The following is a 17,808-nucleotide window of genomic DNA, read 5'->3' as shown; positions in this document are numbered from 1 at the left end:
CACAAGAGGGAAGCTTAAAAAAAAAAAAAGAATGCGAGGCCCGGGGCGAAGCTGCCCGCCGGTGTGTTTCGCCGACACTTGCCTCCCATCTGCACTTCCACACGCGCGTCCTCCCGCCGGCGGGTCGGCCATTCCTTGCAACGAAGAGAACAGAAGGAACAAGGCAAGGGCCGGGCCGGGCCGGGCCCCGCGGCTCCCGCATCCGCGGGCACGGGCGGGGCGGCGGCGGGGGGGGGGCCCGTTCAGCGGGGCGCGTCCTCAGGCCCGGGCCCCGCGTCCCTGTGGCGCCGGCCGGCGAGGCTGCCAGGCGGGGCGGGGCGGGATCCCGCGGAGCAGAGCATCGCGCCCGGGGCCTGCCCCCCCCCCGGGAAGCCTGCGGGCCCCGCCCCCGGCCGCCGCCCCGCCCCCTCCCCCGCTAGTTAAGGCCCCCGAGAGCCGGGCCGGGGGCGCTCAGTCGCGCCGCTCCCGGCCTCTGCGCACGCGCCCTCCCGCCGCTCCCAGGCTCGCCGGCCCCCTCCCGGGCCCGGGCCGGCGCCGCCCGCGACATGCGGGACTACGACGAGGTGACAGCCTTCCTGGGCGAGTGGGGGCCCTTCCAGCGCCTCATCTTCTTCCTGCTCAGCGCCAGCATCATCCCCAACGGCTTCAACGGCATATCCATAGTGTTCCTGGCGGGGGTCCCCGAGCACCGCTGCCGGGTGCCGGCCTCGGCCAACCTGAGCGGCGAGTGGAGGAACCACAGTATCCCGCTGCAGGCGCAGGACGGCCGCGAGGTGCCCAGCAAGTGCCGGCGCTACCGGCTCTCCGCGCTGGCCGGCTTCTCCGCGCAGGGGCTGCTGCCCGGGAGGGACGTGAACCTGAGTCAGGTGGAGCAGGAGCCCTGTCTGGACGGCTGGGAGTACAGCCAGGACACCTACCTGTCCACCATCGTCACCGAGGTGGGTGCCGGGGCGGGCGGGGCGGCGGGGGCGCGGCCGCGGGGGGCTGCCCCGGGGCTGGCACGCGGCCTCCGGACCCGGGACCCCGACGGCGCGTCACCGCCGGGGAGGAGGAAGGCGGGCCGCGAGCCCCGGGGCTCCCCGCTCCCGCACGGTGCATGGCACCCGCGGGCGCGCCCATCCTGGCGCGGGCTCTGCGTGTCTCTTTGTGTGTGTGTGTGTGTGTGTGTGTGTGTGTGTGCGTGTGTGTGTGTGTGTGTGCGCGCGCGCGCGTGTGTGTGTGTGTGCGCGTGTGCGTGCGTGCGTGTGCGTGTGTGTGTGCCTGTCTGTCTCTGTCTCTCTCCTCTCTGTCTCTGTCACCCTCTCTGTCTCTCTGTGTGTCAGTGTCTCTGTCTCTTTTTGTCTCTGTCTCTCTATGTCTCTCACGCTGTCTGTGTGTGTGTGTGTCTGTCCGTCTGTGTGTGTGTGTCTGTCTCTCTCTCACTCTGTCTCTGTGTGTGTCTGTCTCTGTCTCTCTCTATCACCCTCTCTGTCTCTCTGTGTGTCAATGTCTCTGTGTCTCTTTTTGTCTCTGTCTCTCTATGTCTCTCACTCTGTCTGTGTGTGTGTGTCTGTCCGTCTCTGTGTGTGTGTCTCTCTCACTCTGTCTCTGTGTGTGTGTCTGTCTCTGTCTCTCTCTGTCACCCTCTCTGTCTCTCTGTGTGTCAATGTCTCTGTGTCTCTTTTTTGTCTCTGTCTCTCTATGTCTCTCACTCTGTCTGTGTGTGTGTCTGTCCGTCTCTGTGTGTGTGTCTCTCTCACTCTGTCTCTCTGTGTGTGTCTGTCTCTGTCTCTCTCTGTCACCCTCTCTGTCTCTCTGTGTGTCAATGTCTCTGTGTCTCTTTTAGTCTCTGTCTCTCTATGTCTGTCTCTCTCTGTCTCTCTGTGTGTCTGTCTCTCTCTGTCTCTGTCTCTTTCTCAAAGTGGAATCTCAAAAAATATATAGGATTAAATAAAATCAAAGAATTGTTCTTTCTTGGATTCTTCAGTTCCTTCAAAAAGAGGCCTCTCTGATATAGCCATCCACCCCACCTGCTCTTCACTGGCATACTTATAGCAGGAAGGTATAGAACGTTCTCAGAAGGTTAGAACTAAAAGGACTCTCAGAACCCTGCTAGAATAAATTTGTGATGCTAAGAGATTCCTTAAATGTATATTTCTTATTTTGCAGATGGGAACACTGAGGCTCATAGAAAGAAAATAACTTGTTCATGATTTCATAGGTAGCAGGGTCAGATTTAAAAAAGATGTCTTGTGGGGGTGGCAAGGTGGCAAATTACCTAGCCATGTGGCCTTGGGCAGCCCACTTAACCCCGTTGCCTTGCAAAAACAAAACAAAACAAAAATGTCTTGTGTCACTAGCCTTTCTTCTTCTAACATATCATGACATAGTAAATAAATATTGTTCATTTCCAGTAACTTTTAAGATAACATGAAAAAAACAAATAGGTTTAGCAAAAGTATTCCCCCTCTTTAACACACAGAGGCATCATTCTCCCTCCCCTTCCCCCAGAACGAATTTTTTCCAGGTCACTTGGTTTAAAGGATTGACTGCATTTTTATGGAAGAACTTTACATAAATGTTATAGGGATTCTTTCCTGTTTACTTGCAATTCATCCCATCCTTATCTACAGCCTAATGATAACCATATTTTAAAACAAAAACAAATTAATCTGTACCTACTAATCCATTCCTGGTAGTCAAACCATCTAAAATGGCATAAATTTCTTTTGCATGTTTTAAATTGAAGGTGGTTTCGCAGATCTCAACTGAGAATCTGAGGTAGACTTTGGCAATTCATATCTTATGATGATAAAAAGTTTAATTCTTCATCCAAATTAATATATCAATGTTTACAGAAGATAAATGGTATAATGGAGAAAGTTCTGGAGTAAGACTAGGTGACCTCTTGTTATCTTCCACTTTTAATCATCTATGGTTTAATGATTCCTTCTTTTTTAAAAGGGTAGTCCAGTAGAAAAATGCAATTGGATTTGGAGTCAGAGAACTTGGGTTTGAATCCTGCCTTTGCTACTTACTACCCATTTCACCTTGGGCAAGTCCCTTAACTTCTTAGAGTTTCAGTTTTCAGCTCTGTGTGGGAAAAAAAGAGGGTATTAAATACAAGTTATTTATAAAAACCCTTCCAGTCCTAAATTCTGCATAGGAGAAGAACAGTATAATGGAAAGACCACTAAAGATTGGAACCTGGATATGAATCTCATGAAGGTGTCTTCAGAATTTTGCTACATTAGTGGTTTAAAAGTTTTGAGTTATGCCTGTCCCAACTTTAGTACATGAGGAGACAAAGGGACAAGAATTGTGAGCATCATAAGGCCTAAGGAAATACATGGAATAGTAAAGCTGAAAATCCCCAGACTTCCCCCTACTGTTGCCCCCATTCTGTAGAGCCTGGGAGATTTCAGGGCAGTAGCCAACACCAGTTTTTTCTTCTTCCTGAATTGACTAGCCTACTGATGACTAATTAGACTTTAACATGGGGACAGGGAAGGGCTGATTATTCCAATTGTGGATTTGTTATCTTTTGCTTTATAGGAGTTCAGTATAACTTACTTTCCCCATGTTTGGTTTTAGGGTTGTTGTGAGGTTGTATGTCCTTGTCTTCTACACAGTTGTACTTCACAGTAAAGTTGGTGTGTGAAGCAAAATGATTCAAGAGAAAGTGACAAACACTAAACTTGTTACTTAAACTTTCCAGCCTCAATTTACTCATTTGAAAAATGATAATAATTATCTCACAGAAGTATGAGGAGAGTATTTGGAAGTTTTAATGAACTGTTATGCTTTTAAAAGAGTGGTAATTCTGCATTTTGACAAAAGAATGGAAAAGGTTTGTTTTTCATTTGGTGAAGTAGTATATATGGCAGGTGTCTTATTTCCAGAAATTTTTAAACCATGATGGACTTTCAGTTCTTTAATGGAAATTAAGCTAATCCTCCTCCAGAATAACTCAAACAGTTACAACTAGCCCTGGGGCCTATAGAAAAAAAGTGATTTAAATGATTGAAAGATTCCTTTGAGAGTTCCTTTGGAATTATTTGTAAATGGCGAGTTGTCTTTAGGCAGCAGGTATTAGATGCTCACTAGGTGCTAGGCATTATGCTAAGCACTGAAAGTAGTTACTGTGCATGCTGAAGAAGATATCCTAGTTAGGGGTTTAAAAAGTTGGGGGTGGGGTAGAGAGATCTTTCCCTTAAAAGGAGGATTGGCCTAGATGCTTTCATTTATTCCTGCCTAAATTTGGGATTCTCTCTTACTCTGATGCTTTTTAGCTTCTTTCACCACACAAGGTAGATAAACCAACTTGGATTTTTGTCCTATCATTTAAATATACCTTTCTCCTCATTTTGCTTTCCTCCTTTCTGCTTTGAAATACTTTCCTGAGGGCTCAGAGTGATGGCAGACTTTATTAGGCTTACTCATGCTGGATTGGTGGGTTATTGTTATTCAGTCAATGGTAGCGTAATTAGCAGCAACATGCTTCAAGCCTCACCTTTTTACACACAAGGTAATAATTTATGCTGCCTTGGGAATGGTGCAAGAACTGTATGCCCTTTCCCCTACTTTCAGGCTGTCAAAGTTATCTGAGAAGCAAGTCTAGCCCTACCTAAGTTTGCTTGAAAACCTCTAAGCCTGAGTTTCTTGTATTTCTTTGTTCCCTGCGGGGACCTGTCATTGTTGGGCAAGTCATGTGCCTAATCTGACTGCTGTATTTTTTCAGACCCATTTTCTTTCAACACAGTTCTGGTATAAGGTAAACTGTATCCTTATCAGAATTTATTGCTTTCATTTGAGGATTTACCTACTCTTATCTCTTTCTGTGATCATCTTGCTTTTCCATCCAGATGAGCATGTGGGATCTGAGAGTACCAGAACAAAACACAGATCTCAAAGCCTGCAATCATTGCCAGGTGTTTGTGAGAGTATGGCCACTATGTACTAAGATGAAAATGATAGTTATAACTGACATTTATATAGCACTTGAAAGTTTGAAAAATTATTTACAATAGCATTTATTTTATATAGTGGGGGTTTTTTTAAGATTTTTTTTTGCAAGGCAATGGGATTAAGTGGCTTGCCCAAGGCCACACAATTATTAAGTGTCTGAGGCTGGATATGAACTCAGGTACTACTGACTCCAGGGCCGGTGCTCTATCCACTGTGCCACCTAGCTGCCCCTTTATATAGTGTTTTAAGGTTTGTTGAGGGCTATACAAATATTATATCATTTGACTAGTATATTGCCTTGGTCAAGTTCACTAAACTCATTTTTCCCCGCTGTAGAATGAAAATAATCCTTCAGTGCATCCTGATTGAATAAGTGCCATGTTTTAGGTACTATATTATGAGGGACTTTTAAAACATTAAAATAACGGCCTCTGTCCTTAAGGAACTTATCTTTTAGCAGAGATGTAGGGGATAAACCCAAAATGTAACTATAAAATTGAGTATAATAATGTAGTAGACAGAAAATTGTCTTTGGAACCAGCAGGTACTGGATTCAAGGTCCACCTAGACAGAATTCTGGCTATGTGACCCCGGACAAGCCTTCAGTGTTCTAGACAATCCAAGACTACAAGATATAGAAAAGGGGTCCACCTAAATTGTTGGAAAAAAATCCCTCACCAAGAGTCCCCACTGGGGTGGCTCGCTGGCGCAGTGGATAAAGCACCGGCCCTGGAGTCAGGAATACCTGAGTTCAAATCTGACCTCAGACACTTAATAATTACCTAGCTGTGTGGCCTTGGGCAAGCCACTTAACCCTATTGCCTTACCTTGCCTTGGAAAAAAAAAAGAAATTAATGTAACCAAGAGTCCCCATGAAATCAGAGGTTTCTTTAAAAAAAGTGACATAAAGTACTAGGAGAATTACAGAGGGAATATATGTATATATTATATATATATATATATATATATATATATATATATATATATAATATTATAGTAAGAGAAGCAAGTATAAATATAGTTATAGAATTAGGAGTTAAGAGGGGGTAGAATATGTCCTGTGATAGATAAGGCAGATGGACTAAAACAAGATGTGTAAAGGGAAGTCCTGTGGGATGCTCACTTAGGGTAAGGCCAGCTCTAGAGAGTTTTGAATCCTAGAAGGAGTATGGTCTCCAAACTACTTCAATATCATGTTATTTGATCCTAAGCAGTGAAAGAGAACTGGTCTGGGTGTTAAGAGATCCAGGTTCAAAGTTCTAGCTCTGCCATTAATTCTCTTTCAGACTATGAATGAGTCACATCTTCCCCTCTCAACAACAATTTTCCCATCTGTAAAATGCAAGAGCAGAACTAGATTGGGTATTAGTGGTTTAGTACTGGGGTATTATGTATGCTTCTTATCCTTGAGCCAAAATTAATTAATATGAATGCCTGAGTGTTGCATTACCTCATCCATGGGCAAAGATTAGTAAATCATTAGCTTTAGAGATGAACAGTGCTTTCAGAATCCTTTTCTCTTCTCCCTTGAAGTGTACTCTGACCTGAGCCTTCTTTCTTTCCACTTATCTTCATTTTGTCATTTCCCATTCCCTCCCACAACCTCCTGCTCCCATATTTCCCTTTACCCTATCATTTTGTTGTCTTATCTAATTACTAATCCCTAGCCTACTCTATTTTCCAAAGTAAAAATTAATAGTTAACCTCACTTTAACAATTTACACTAATGGTAGAAGATAAGGGTCTTCTACAGATAATGATTATTTATTTTTACTATTAAAGTGATTTATCTAAATTAAATAATATATAAAATAGTTCAATTGAGGTCAGTATAAAAATCTCTCTGGTACCACTGAAAATACATATGTAAAAAAATAACTATGAAATGGTACTGAACCAGATGAACTAGATCCTTCTCACTCTAATATTGTGCCTTAATTTCCCTCTGGGGTCTCTTCTTGCTCTATGATTATGATTCAAGTATCTGATTAATGGGCCCAAGGATCATTAGCCTAAGGAAAGTGAACTCCTTAGGCAATTTAAAGCAAATAGATTGTGGCAAAATGTGGCTTAGCACATGCTACTGATTTGTACAGGACTGTGAACATATTAGTGTTACCTAAAGGAAAGGCTTTGTTCTAAGGTATTCCTATATCTTATGGCATCCCCAATTCCAGACCCATAGGGTGCATGGAAAGAAAATGGAGAACTTTCTCTTCCCACTATAGAGGTACATCATAAAGAATGGATCCTGTGGATTGTAGGACAGATCAAGAACAATATAGGATCCCAGATTTGAAAGTGAAAGGAACCTTAGTTTAAATGCCTCGTTCTATAGATGAAAAAACTGAGGTCCAGAAAGTTAAAGGACTTGTCACATAAGCAGTAAGGAGCAGAAATGCACCTTTGATTATCTTTGGACTTTAAACCTAGCATTCTTTCCATTATACCAGGCTGCTCCTACTTTGTGTGGATGGATAATGACCCTAGTGAATTTGCCATGTGGGAATTAAGATTTGCTTGAACCATGGTATAGGACAAAGAAGCCTAGATTAGGAGTCAGAGGTCACTTGTTAATTTTCTTATAATGATGAATCTGTGCCATTGTCACTTAACTACCCTCTGACATCCATGATTTTGTACAAGCAATCCCATTCAGTGTTTAAGACTAGGTAAGAAATGAGGCAAAGAATGGCCGAATCAAAAAAAAAAATCAATCTGGGAGGAGAAGACCCCCAGAGTTTCTGACCAAAATAGAAATAATTACTATTAACATTCACTCTGAATCTCCCATTGCATCCAGGGCCATCTCCATCTACCCTGATTTATATCTTGCCACTGGACTCAGATGATACAAAAACACTAATTCCTAATAAAGATGATTAATGACATGCCCCACCTTGTGTACTTGCTTCTTTGCCTACTTTGTGTGTGTGTGTACGTTTAGGAGTCTTGTACTCTTGCCTCTCAGCACTTGGAGTAGCAGGACATAGTTGATTTATTTTAGTGTTAGAGGAGAAAAAAAATACCAATGAAGCAAAATTGAATACAAAACAGACTAGAAAATTTATATACCACCAACTCTAAAATCCTGCAATGCTGGGTATATATCAGCATATGCTTTTTAAGACAGTACAAATTAATTTTACTGATATCTCATTCATTTGATGATATATTTATATTTTGAGAATTCCCTTGTCAAAGATGCCATAGTTTTAGTGGTTGCTAAAGTACACTAATTCTGTGGGACTTCATTGTGCTATGTATCAATAATGATTTTTCCTTGAAATATTCCAAAATATGGGCTAGAGAGGCTTGTGGTATTGTTGTATCCTGAAGATGTTTACTTGCCTAAATTAACCAACTTCATTCTCTACTTGGGTGAGAACATGAAATACATATGTGTGTGTGTGTGTTTGTGTGTGTGTATGAAAATATTATATAAGGACTATATAACAAAACTATATTGTTTCTGTCTATCTCTGAGGAGTTAACTAGAGAACTGGGCGGGGGGAGGAGTCTCCATCTATCAAGGACAATGTCCCCTAAATTCTGGCCCTGGCTTCATCCTTTAAAAAGTACACTGAAAATGGAATTGGGATAGACTCCAATTCAGTCCAAGTATCTTTCCCAGTGGGGTAACCTCAAACTGGTCACAACTCAGGTACTCAGTCCAAAGGCAAAGTAAGTAAACTGAGATCTGAGCCTGGGGTAAAATAGAACTCATAGCTGTTGGGGAGGGAGGTGTTTATTTTTATTTTTTAACCAAGAACAGTTTTTGTCCTCTTGACTTTTTTACTTCCTTTCTTTTCCTTCTCTGGCACCCCCTTCCTTCTCAATTCTCCTATTTCATCTGTCAGTGCCTTATTGTCTTCCTTTATAAATAAAGAAAATGGCAATTGTCTTTTTTACTCAGCAACTAATTAATATGCATGCAAGCCTAGAGAAGTTTTTCAGTGACTCCAAATTCCTGTTAAAACAAATGAGTCTAAGCCACAACTACTTTTATATTCATCAGACAGCTAGGCTGGGAGCTGGTCCAGTTCTTCTTTTGTCTCTAGGTCAGAATAGGATTTCTACACAGAGTGATGGAAATTCAAATTCACTTGGATGACAGTAGGATAAGAATAGGGGAAAAAAGTTTGATTTGGCAGTCCTTGAATCCTTTGTGGGAATGCTCTTGCATTTGGATTTGAATTTGGATATAGAATGACATCTTTTTTGAGACTTCTAAGTTATAGAGTGATCAGGCACCAGATGTGTGGAGTCAGGAAGACCTGAGTTCAGATATTACCTCAGAAACTTATTGGCTGTGCCTAGAGGGTAGGAAGTAAAATAACTGTAACATAACAGTATCTAAATCACAGAGTTGTAAAGATCAAATGAAATATTTTCAAAGTACTTAGTGCCTGACACAGTGGAGGCACTATCACTCTATAAACACTAATCCCCTTCCCTTTGCTCCCCAAAGTCCAGTATTAAACACTCAAAACACAAGGTGAACTCAAGGTCTCTCTATCTGGTTATTTTATGTTTATGAGAACATAGTCCTGAGTGAAGTGAATGAATATTTCATGTTCAAAAACAATAAATGAACTAATTTTATGTGGAGTTTGTGTATTTTTTAAATACAATTCTGTAATATCATTCCCTTATCTAAGATGGAGCATTTAAGAATAGACCCCATTGAGATTTCAGGGAGCTTAGAGGATGAGAATCAGTTGGAGTAGCAGCTTCCATTAATCTCTATAACAGCAACTTCAGGAAAACCAGGAAAAAACCTCTAGATATACCAACAGGAAAAGCAAGAGAAGTCACATTATAAACAAATTGGAAGACTAGACATTCTATGATTCCCCCTCCATCACAGAAAACTTCAACTGTATTTCTAATTGAGGATTCTTTGAGTTCAAAAGCAGGAAATAAAACCCATGAACTGACCTGAGCTTACTCAGCACCACATGCCCACACCCTATGTTGAACAATGAAGCTGTACTAGCTGACCCACATGAGCTCAAAACAAAACCCCCAAGTTTTCTGTCCCTCTTTCTAGTGCTCTGTAGATTCTGGCTTCATTTGGATGCCATGGAGATACCAGTTCTAGGCTGTGGAAGTTCGTTCCCGCCAGGACAGCTAGCCTGCTTGTTTCTGTGGTACTCTAAACTAGGGAAGTTCCCCGAGGCCAAATAGCTAGTGTTGCCTCTTTGCTTCAAAAGGGAAAGGATAATGTTTCAAGCTAAAGGACACATCCCACCCCATTCCTTCCTTCTTGAGCCACAGAGAACTAGAACAAAAATCAAAACTGGTAGCTTCAGTGTGGTAGCTCTCTGAATGGGGTCAGAGACCCAAGGAACAGAGGGAGCAGGACAGGGAACAACTGACAGCAGCATGTGTTATGGGATGAGGGAGAAGGGCATGGGGTACTCTATTAAGACTGAGGGAAAGTGCTCTCAGCATCCTGCTAGGGTCAGTTCTGTCTACTTAAAAGCCACTAGGTTGGTAGTGTATTAGACTATCTGTCAGACCTCATAGGGGAGGAGGCTGGTACTCTTTTGAAATATAACTCTCAAGGAAACTACCTTAAGTGAGAACAGAGCTGGAAAGTGACTAGGAAAAAATGAGGCAGTAAAATAGACTAAAATTCCCAAAACTCTCAAGAAGAAAAACTCAAAGACCTTAAACAAGAGCAAAGAAGAGGAAAACATTAATGGCACAAAGAAATATGCCCTCCAGAGGTAGTTAACAGCATCTATGAATAAATATTGCAAAACAAAGGAAAATGATCCAACATTTGATAAGCAGCTAGTTTAAAAGAGAAATGAGAATTATGAGAACAGAATGTATAGCCTGCACAGCGAAAATGATAAGCAGAATAGAAAAATTGGAAAATGTAATATGGAATGGCAAGTCTTGCCAAAAGAAATAAGAGAAAACAATTTGTTGGCAATGCAAATACACAGAAATGAAGAAAAATCTAGATGAAAAAAAGAAAATAATAACATTCATAAAATATAAGCAAAACATACTGTTCTCAAAGATAGAACATTTAGGAGACTTAAGGATAATAGGTTTACCAGAAGAACAGGAGAGGACAAAGAAAAGTAAAAGAAACCTAAAAGATAATGGGCAAAGCCAAGGAAAAATACAGATATTGTTTTAAAATATCTGCAACATCAGATAAATTAAGGAACAATACTGTGGTAAAAGATATTGGCATAGTCAAAAATATAACTAAAGAAATTTGGGAAGACAAAATAGAATGGATAACTGTTAAACTGAAAGAATTGAAGAATGGCATGAATTCTTCACCTAAAACAAAGGAGATAAAGAATTTATAAGATTGTTTTGCAATGAAGAGGAAATAAAATATCTCTAAATGCAGCAAAGAGCAGAAGTTATGCTGGGAGGTAGAAAACAACTGACAGCATAAAAAAATTTGGGATAGGGAAAGAAATTCCATAATTTAAAAATAATTCATAAAGATAAATAATGACAATTCTTAAGGATAGGATTAAAAAAAATCAAACCCAAGGATTACCAAGAAGAGGAAAAACTAGAATACTATATTTAAAGAAGTATTTAAGGAAATTCCTAGAATAAAGAAATGCCTTCAGTTAGAAAGAATCACAGTAAAGATCAAGAAAAAACAAACTGAATACAACATAAACGATCCTTATATTACAGATGGCTTGATATTAAGGAAAAGATCCTTTAAGTTTCAAACATGAATTGACACATGAAAAGATGGCAGGTATACTAATGCTATCTCCCCTAAAAGAAATGGTGAAAACCAGGTAACAAATAAACTAAAACATACCCAAGATTGAAAGGTTTGGATCTCAGACAATATGGTATAATGATACACATATAAATACAATGGCTGTGATCTTAGCAAGTCCTCTATGGACCTATTTCTTCAACTATGTGAATGAAAAGATTAAATTATTGCTGAGTTCTTCAGGCTTTAAATTCTCTGATTCTAACAGATCACTTTCTCAGCAAATCTAAATATTTGCAGAAGAAAGACAATAAACACTCTTAAATAATTTGTTAACAAAAAGCCCACACTTTAAAAAAAAATTCACAATCAGAGGTAAAACAATAACTCTAAGTGCTGGCCCATCTAAAATGTTTCCAAAGTCTGTTCAATTTGATGAGAGACACAAGTTACAAGAGAAAGTATTAAGATGTTTTAAATTAAGTATTTTATCTTAATGTTTTAATGTAGTTTGTGTTTTTTTTAAAAAGGGAACAAGCAGAAAAGGTAAATCATCAAACATTAAAGCTATCCCACTAATGTGGAGCTGAATTTTTTTGAATGAATATGAAAAGAAATTAATTTTAAAGTGGAGTGAACTGCCTTTTTTGTTTGTTTGTTTATTGATAAATAATATATTCTACAGCCAAATACAGCACAATAGGAGTAAAGGTTTTTTCCAGATTGAAAACAGAAGAGAAATATTGAGTGAATACAATCCCTCACAATGTGAGAAGGCTGAGGATTAGGTAGTGGGCAAGGAGTGTAGCAAGGCCTGCTGCCTGGGACAACAGGGACTGTTCCAGGAAGAATTCCCTTTCCATCCTAGGCTCCCTCCAATTGGAGGAGGAAAAGTGGCTTATGACTAGAAGCTTCTTCCTCCCCACAAAGTAGGGGTTACTTACCAGAAGACACCAAAATTAAATATCACATTATTCACCAAAATATATTTGTTTATACCAGCTGGATTCAGCTTCTATATTAATTTAAATTTTAACTTAAGTGTGTGAAACTAAGACACTTGGTGTGAAACCAAGACACTTTCATTTACATGATAGAGGTGGGGGAAGGGAGGATGGTTCATCTAGTCAGGAAAGATGTACTGGCCCATTCATATTGAGGACATATTTAGAAGGACTATGACTAGTGCCTAAGTGTGTGCACAAAGGATGTCTAGGTCAATTTAAAACACAATACTGATGCATGTTACTTTAATTTACGTCAAAGATGACCTTCCAAAGCCAAGCCACAGTTGCTCTATCTTTATATATTACCAGGGGTGAGCTAAACTGATACTCATATTTCTAGGAGGAGAGGAAGGAAAATAGGTCTAATAGAAGGTTTCTTTAAGAAGAGGTTTTAAATTTTTTGGGGGGTAGGGGGTATGTTTTAGTAATCTAAAGCCTCTAATAGCTAGGAATTGACAACACTAATAAAAGTTGCAGAGCTCGTAGATACAGGCAGGAGCAAAGAAGTGAGGCTGCTGAAGTCATCCACAGAAAGTATTCAAATGCCCTTTCAAGGAACTGGCAGCACCCACATAGTGTTAGTGAAACCTGGACCTGGCTGCCAAACATTCAGTACAATGACCACATCACCTTTCTTGAAAAAGCTACGAGCTTTGCCAACTTTCATGGCAAAGTTAGCCCTGAGGTCCGCATCTTCAGCTCATTCCTCTTGAACAGGATCCCTGCACACCTTAGGAAAAGCACCATTGACATGTGACTAGAAAACTACGAGTAACAGCAATGATAGGTGCACAGGGACAGTACCTGGCTACGTGAAAAGCAGACCTTCCAGATTGGATGAGAAGAATAATAGCCCCACTGCAAAACTTGAAGGAAACCTCTACAGCACCCACGGTTAAGGGGGCCAAGTGGCAAATTTCCTCAGATAACTGTGAATGAAAGATGGCGGCCTCTGCCTCTCAATCATGTTGTTGCATCCTCACAGCTTCTATTTAGATAGTCACTTGATGTCTTCCAATGGGGGTTAAATGACCATATGTTAGGGATTTTGTAGGTTTGACTTGATAGTCAAAAAGGACCCTTTCAATTAATAAGATTCTATAATGTTTTGGTATATTTCAGAAGAATAAATAAAAATGTATTTTTATGAGGAATATAAGGGTAAAGGATAGCGAACCTAAAAGTAACCCTTTAATCTTTAATAAAAGGGAATCAAACTTTAGCGAAATGTACATTATTAATAATATTGACTTAAGATAACTTTCAGTATACCTAGAAGTAGAAGCATTAAAAAGTTATGCTTCTCAAAATTACAAGTAAATCAATCCTCACATTTATAACACTAAATATGAATGGATTGAATTCCTTTAATAAAAATTTAAAATTATCAATTAGATTAAAAAAGCAAAACTAAAATGATAGTTTACTTAGAAATCCCTAGAAGGAAAATTAAAAGAAATGAATCAAATCAATTAACAACTTCAACAAAGTTACAAGACCTAAGACCTAAATAAACCCATACAAGTCATCAGTATTTCTGGGTAATACCAACAAAACCCAGCAGCATGAGTTAGAAAGATAAATCCCATTTAAAATAACTACAAGCAATATAAAATACTTGGGAACTATATGAACACCATTATGAAACACTTAATATAGATAAGGACAGATCTAAATAATTGGAGAAAAAATAATTGCTGATGGATAGGCCAAACCAATATAATAAAAATGACAATAATACTAAATTAATTTACCTATTCAGTGACATACCAATCTATCAAAGATTTACTTTCTAGAGCTAGAAAAGATCAAGAACAAAAGGTCAAGAATATCAATTAAAAAACATGTAAAGGAAGGGGGCCTAGTAGTACCAAATCTCAAATTATACTACAAAGTAGTAATCTTCAAAACGGTTTGGTACTAGATAAGAAATAGAGTGGTTGATCCTTGGAACAAATAAGTTACATAATATTCAGAAGTAAATTAACATAGTAACCTTGTGTTTAATAAACCCAAAGATACCAACTGTTTGGATAGGAACTAGTGAGTTGACAAAAACTGTTAGGAAAACTGGAAAGTAGTCTGGCAGAAATTTGAATTCAACACGAGAAGTGATGTAGACATAAAGGATAACATCATAAGCAAATTAGGGAGCATGGAATGAATGACCTATCAGTTCTGTGGATAGGGGAAGAGTTCATGACCAAACAAGTGAAAGACAGGATAACAGGAGATAAAACAGATAATTACTGAAACAATATCAATGTAACAAAAATCAAATGAAAAGCAAAAAAATGGAGGGACAGATCTTTGCAAGAAATTTCTCTGATAAAGATCTCATTTCTAAATTATATAGTCTACAAGATTAAGAGACATTCTCCAAATGATAACTGGTCAAAGGATGTGAATAGATGATGATGATGTTGTTTGTCCTTTGTTCTCGAAAACCATGACCTCAGGGTAGTGATGCCATGACAAGCACATGAACAGGATTTGTGTGAGGGGTTATTATGCCAAGTCACCAGGTCCACTTTTTCCTCCAGAGCCGTCTGGGTTTAGTGGCCATATATGAATCAGGGTGACTGGAGATGGTCCCAACTGTGAGGCACTCAGGGTTAAGTGACTTGCCCAAGGTCACACAGCTAGTAGTGTCAAATGTCTGAGGCTGGATTGGAACTCCCCTCCTCCTGACTTCAAAGCCAGTGCTCTAGCCACTGTACCACCTAGCTGCCTCCTAGGTGAATAGTTTTCTAAGGAAGAAATCTATGCTTCTCAGTAGCCATATGAAAAAAGTTTTAAATTACTAATACTTAGAGATATGCAAATTGAAAGAAATCTGAGGTATCACCTTATACCCCATAGATTTAGTATGATGTCAAAAAAAGGAAAATAAAAAATGCTGGAGGGTATATGGGGAGAAATGGTGCACTAATATTTTCTTGGTGCATTAGTGAATTAGGCCAACCATTCTAGAAAGTAATTTACCCTAAAAGCTATTAAATTGTGTATATAACCTTTGACCCAGTGATACTGATACTACATCTACACCCCAAAAAGATAAAAAAAAGACCCATGTGTACAAAAAAAAATTTATAGCAACTTTTTTTTGTAGTGGCATAGAATTGGAAACCAAAGGGATACTTACCAATTAGGGAATGACTGAACCAATTTATAATATATAAATACAATGGAATGCTATTGTGCCATAAGAAATGATGAAGGGCATAACTTCAGAAAAACTTGGGAAGAAATAAGAGCTGATGCAAAATAAAGTAAGCAGAACCTAGAGAACAATTTGTTACAGTAATAGTAATCTCGTAAATATAATCAACTATGAAAGACTTTATAATTCTAAACAACACAGTGACCAATTGCAACTCAAAGAACAGAGAACACATTGAAGCATATTTTTACTTGCTTTTTGAACCTGGTTAATATGGAAATTTGTTTTGCATGACAATACATATTTGTAATGAGTTTTGTTTTTCTTGCCTTCTTAATAGGTGGGACAGGGAAAGTATGGAAGCAGAACATTTGGAACAGAAAATAAAATAAAGTTGAATTTTTTAAAAAATCAAAACTTAACAATATGTTGCTTAAAAGAAATATATGTAATGCAAAAAAGATTCAGACATCTTGAAATTTAAACAGTGGACAAAAATATAACATGCACTGCTAGTTCAAGAAGGGCAAGAATATCAGGATGACTTTCAACTTTATGTAACCAAAAAGCTTAAAGGGGAGGCAAGGATTAAATCATGTTTAAAAACAAATGATTTTTTTTAAAAAACACATGTTCAGCTGCTCTGAAAAACAGATCAGGGAAAAATGATATAAGAATTGTTGTGCTACCTGAAAATTATGAGTGAAAAAAGTCAAGAAATTATCAAGGTTTATTCTTTCTCTTCCTATTCTTTTTAGATATCCATCATATCTAACTAATCTAAAAAGTCTATTCATTGCTTTCTCTCTCTCTCTCAGTGGTAAATGATACATTTACAAAAATTGACTATATATTAGAGATGAAAACTTTATAAGTTAAATGCAGAAAAGCAAAATTATTAGAGGTATCCTTTTCAGATCATAATTCAAAACAATTATTTAATAAAGGATAATGAAAACAATTAAAAATTAATTGGAGACTAAATTAACCTAAACTTAAAAGAATGAGTGGGTTAAAGAACAAATCATAGAAACAATGAATAATTTTGTCAAAGAAAATAACTAGGGTCAGCTAGGTGGTAAGTGGATAGAGCACCAGCCCCGGGGTCAGGAGGACCTGAGTTCAGAATTTGGCTTCAGACACTTAATAATTGTCTAGCTGCTTGACTTTGGTTAAGTCACTTAACCCCATTGCCTTGCAAAAACAAAAAATAAAAAGAATTATAATAATGAGGCATGCCAAAATTTATAGATGCAGCAAATGCAATAATCAGAGGAAAATGTATATCTAAATACTTATAACAGTAAAATAGAGAAAAAGCAAATCAATAAATTGAGTATGCAATTTTAAGAAACTGAAAATGGATAACTTTAAAATCCCCAATTAAACACTAAATTGGAAATGATAATAAGGGTGAGATTAAGAAAACAATGTAAAGAAAAACCAACAGAATTAATAAATAAAACTAGAAATTGGCATTTTATAGACCAATATCATTAATGAATATGGATGCAAAAACCTTAAATAAAATACTAGTCAAGAAATTATGTACATGGTGATTAAGTGAGATTTATCCCAGGAATTCAGGGTTGGTTTAACATAATGAAAACTATTAATATGATTGATTATATCACTAACAAAAATCATATGATATCAAGAGATGCAAAATAAACTTTTGACAAATACATCATTCACTCCTATTAAAAAATACTTGAAAGCTTAGGTATGAATGGATTTTTTTAAAAAATGATAAGAAATATCTACCTAAAACCATTAGTAAGCATTATTTATAATAGGAATAAAGCTGCAAGCCTCAATAAGATCAGGAGAGGGCATCAAGGATGTCCATTATCTCCAATATTTTTCAATATTGTATTAGAAATACTAGCAATAAGAGAAGAAAAAGAAATGGCAGTTGAACTGACTAAAATGTTAGTTAAAAGATATAAAATAAACCCACATAAATCATCAGC

At 38.6% G+C, this 17,808-nt stretch overlaps 1 protein-coding gene across 1 annotated transcript in view; it reads left to right on the top strand.

Annotated features, from left to right (window-relative positions):
* Positions 1 to 509: 509 nt before the first annotated feature.
* LOC141506461 (organic cation/carnitine transporter 2-like) overlaps positions 510 to 17,808 on the top strand; it is a 59,511-nt gene continuing 42,212 nt past the window's right edge. The window contains exon 1 of the mRNA XM_074213273.1: positions 510 to 938. Within this exon, the coding sequence (XP_074069374.1) occupies positions 546 to 938 (393 nt within the window). The 5' untranslated portion in view covers positions 510 to 545. The remainder of the gene's footprint in view (positions 939 to 17,808) is intronic.

The sequence above is a fragment of the Macrotis lagotis genome, chromosome 1, assembly GCF_037893015.1.
Source record: "Macrotis lagotis isolate mMagLag1 chromosome 1, bilby.v1.9.chrom.fasta, whole genome shotgun sequence".
NCBI lineage: Eukaryota > Metazoa > Chordata > Mammalia > Peramelemorphia > Peramelidae > Macrotis > Macrotis lagotis.
This window is presented reverse-complemented; position numbering and strand designations above follow the sequence as displayed.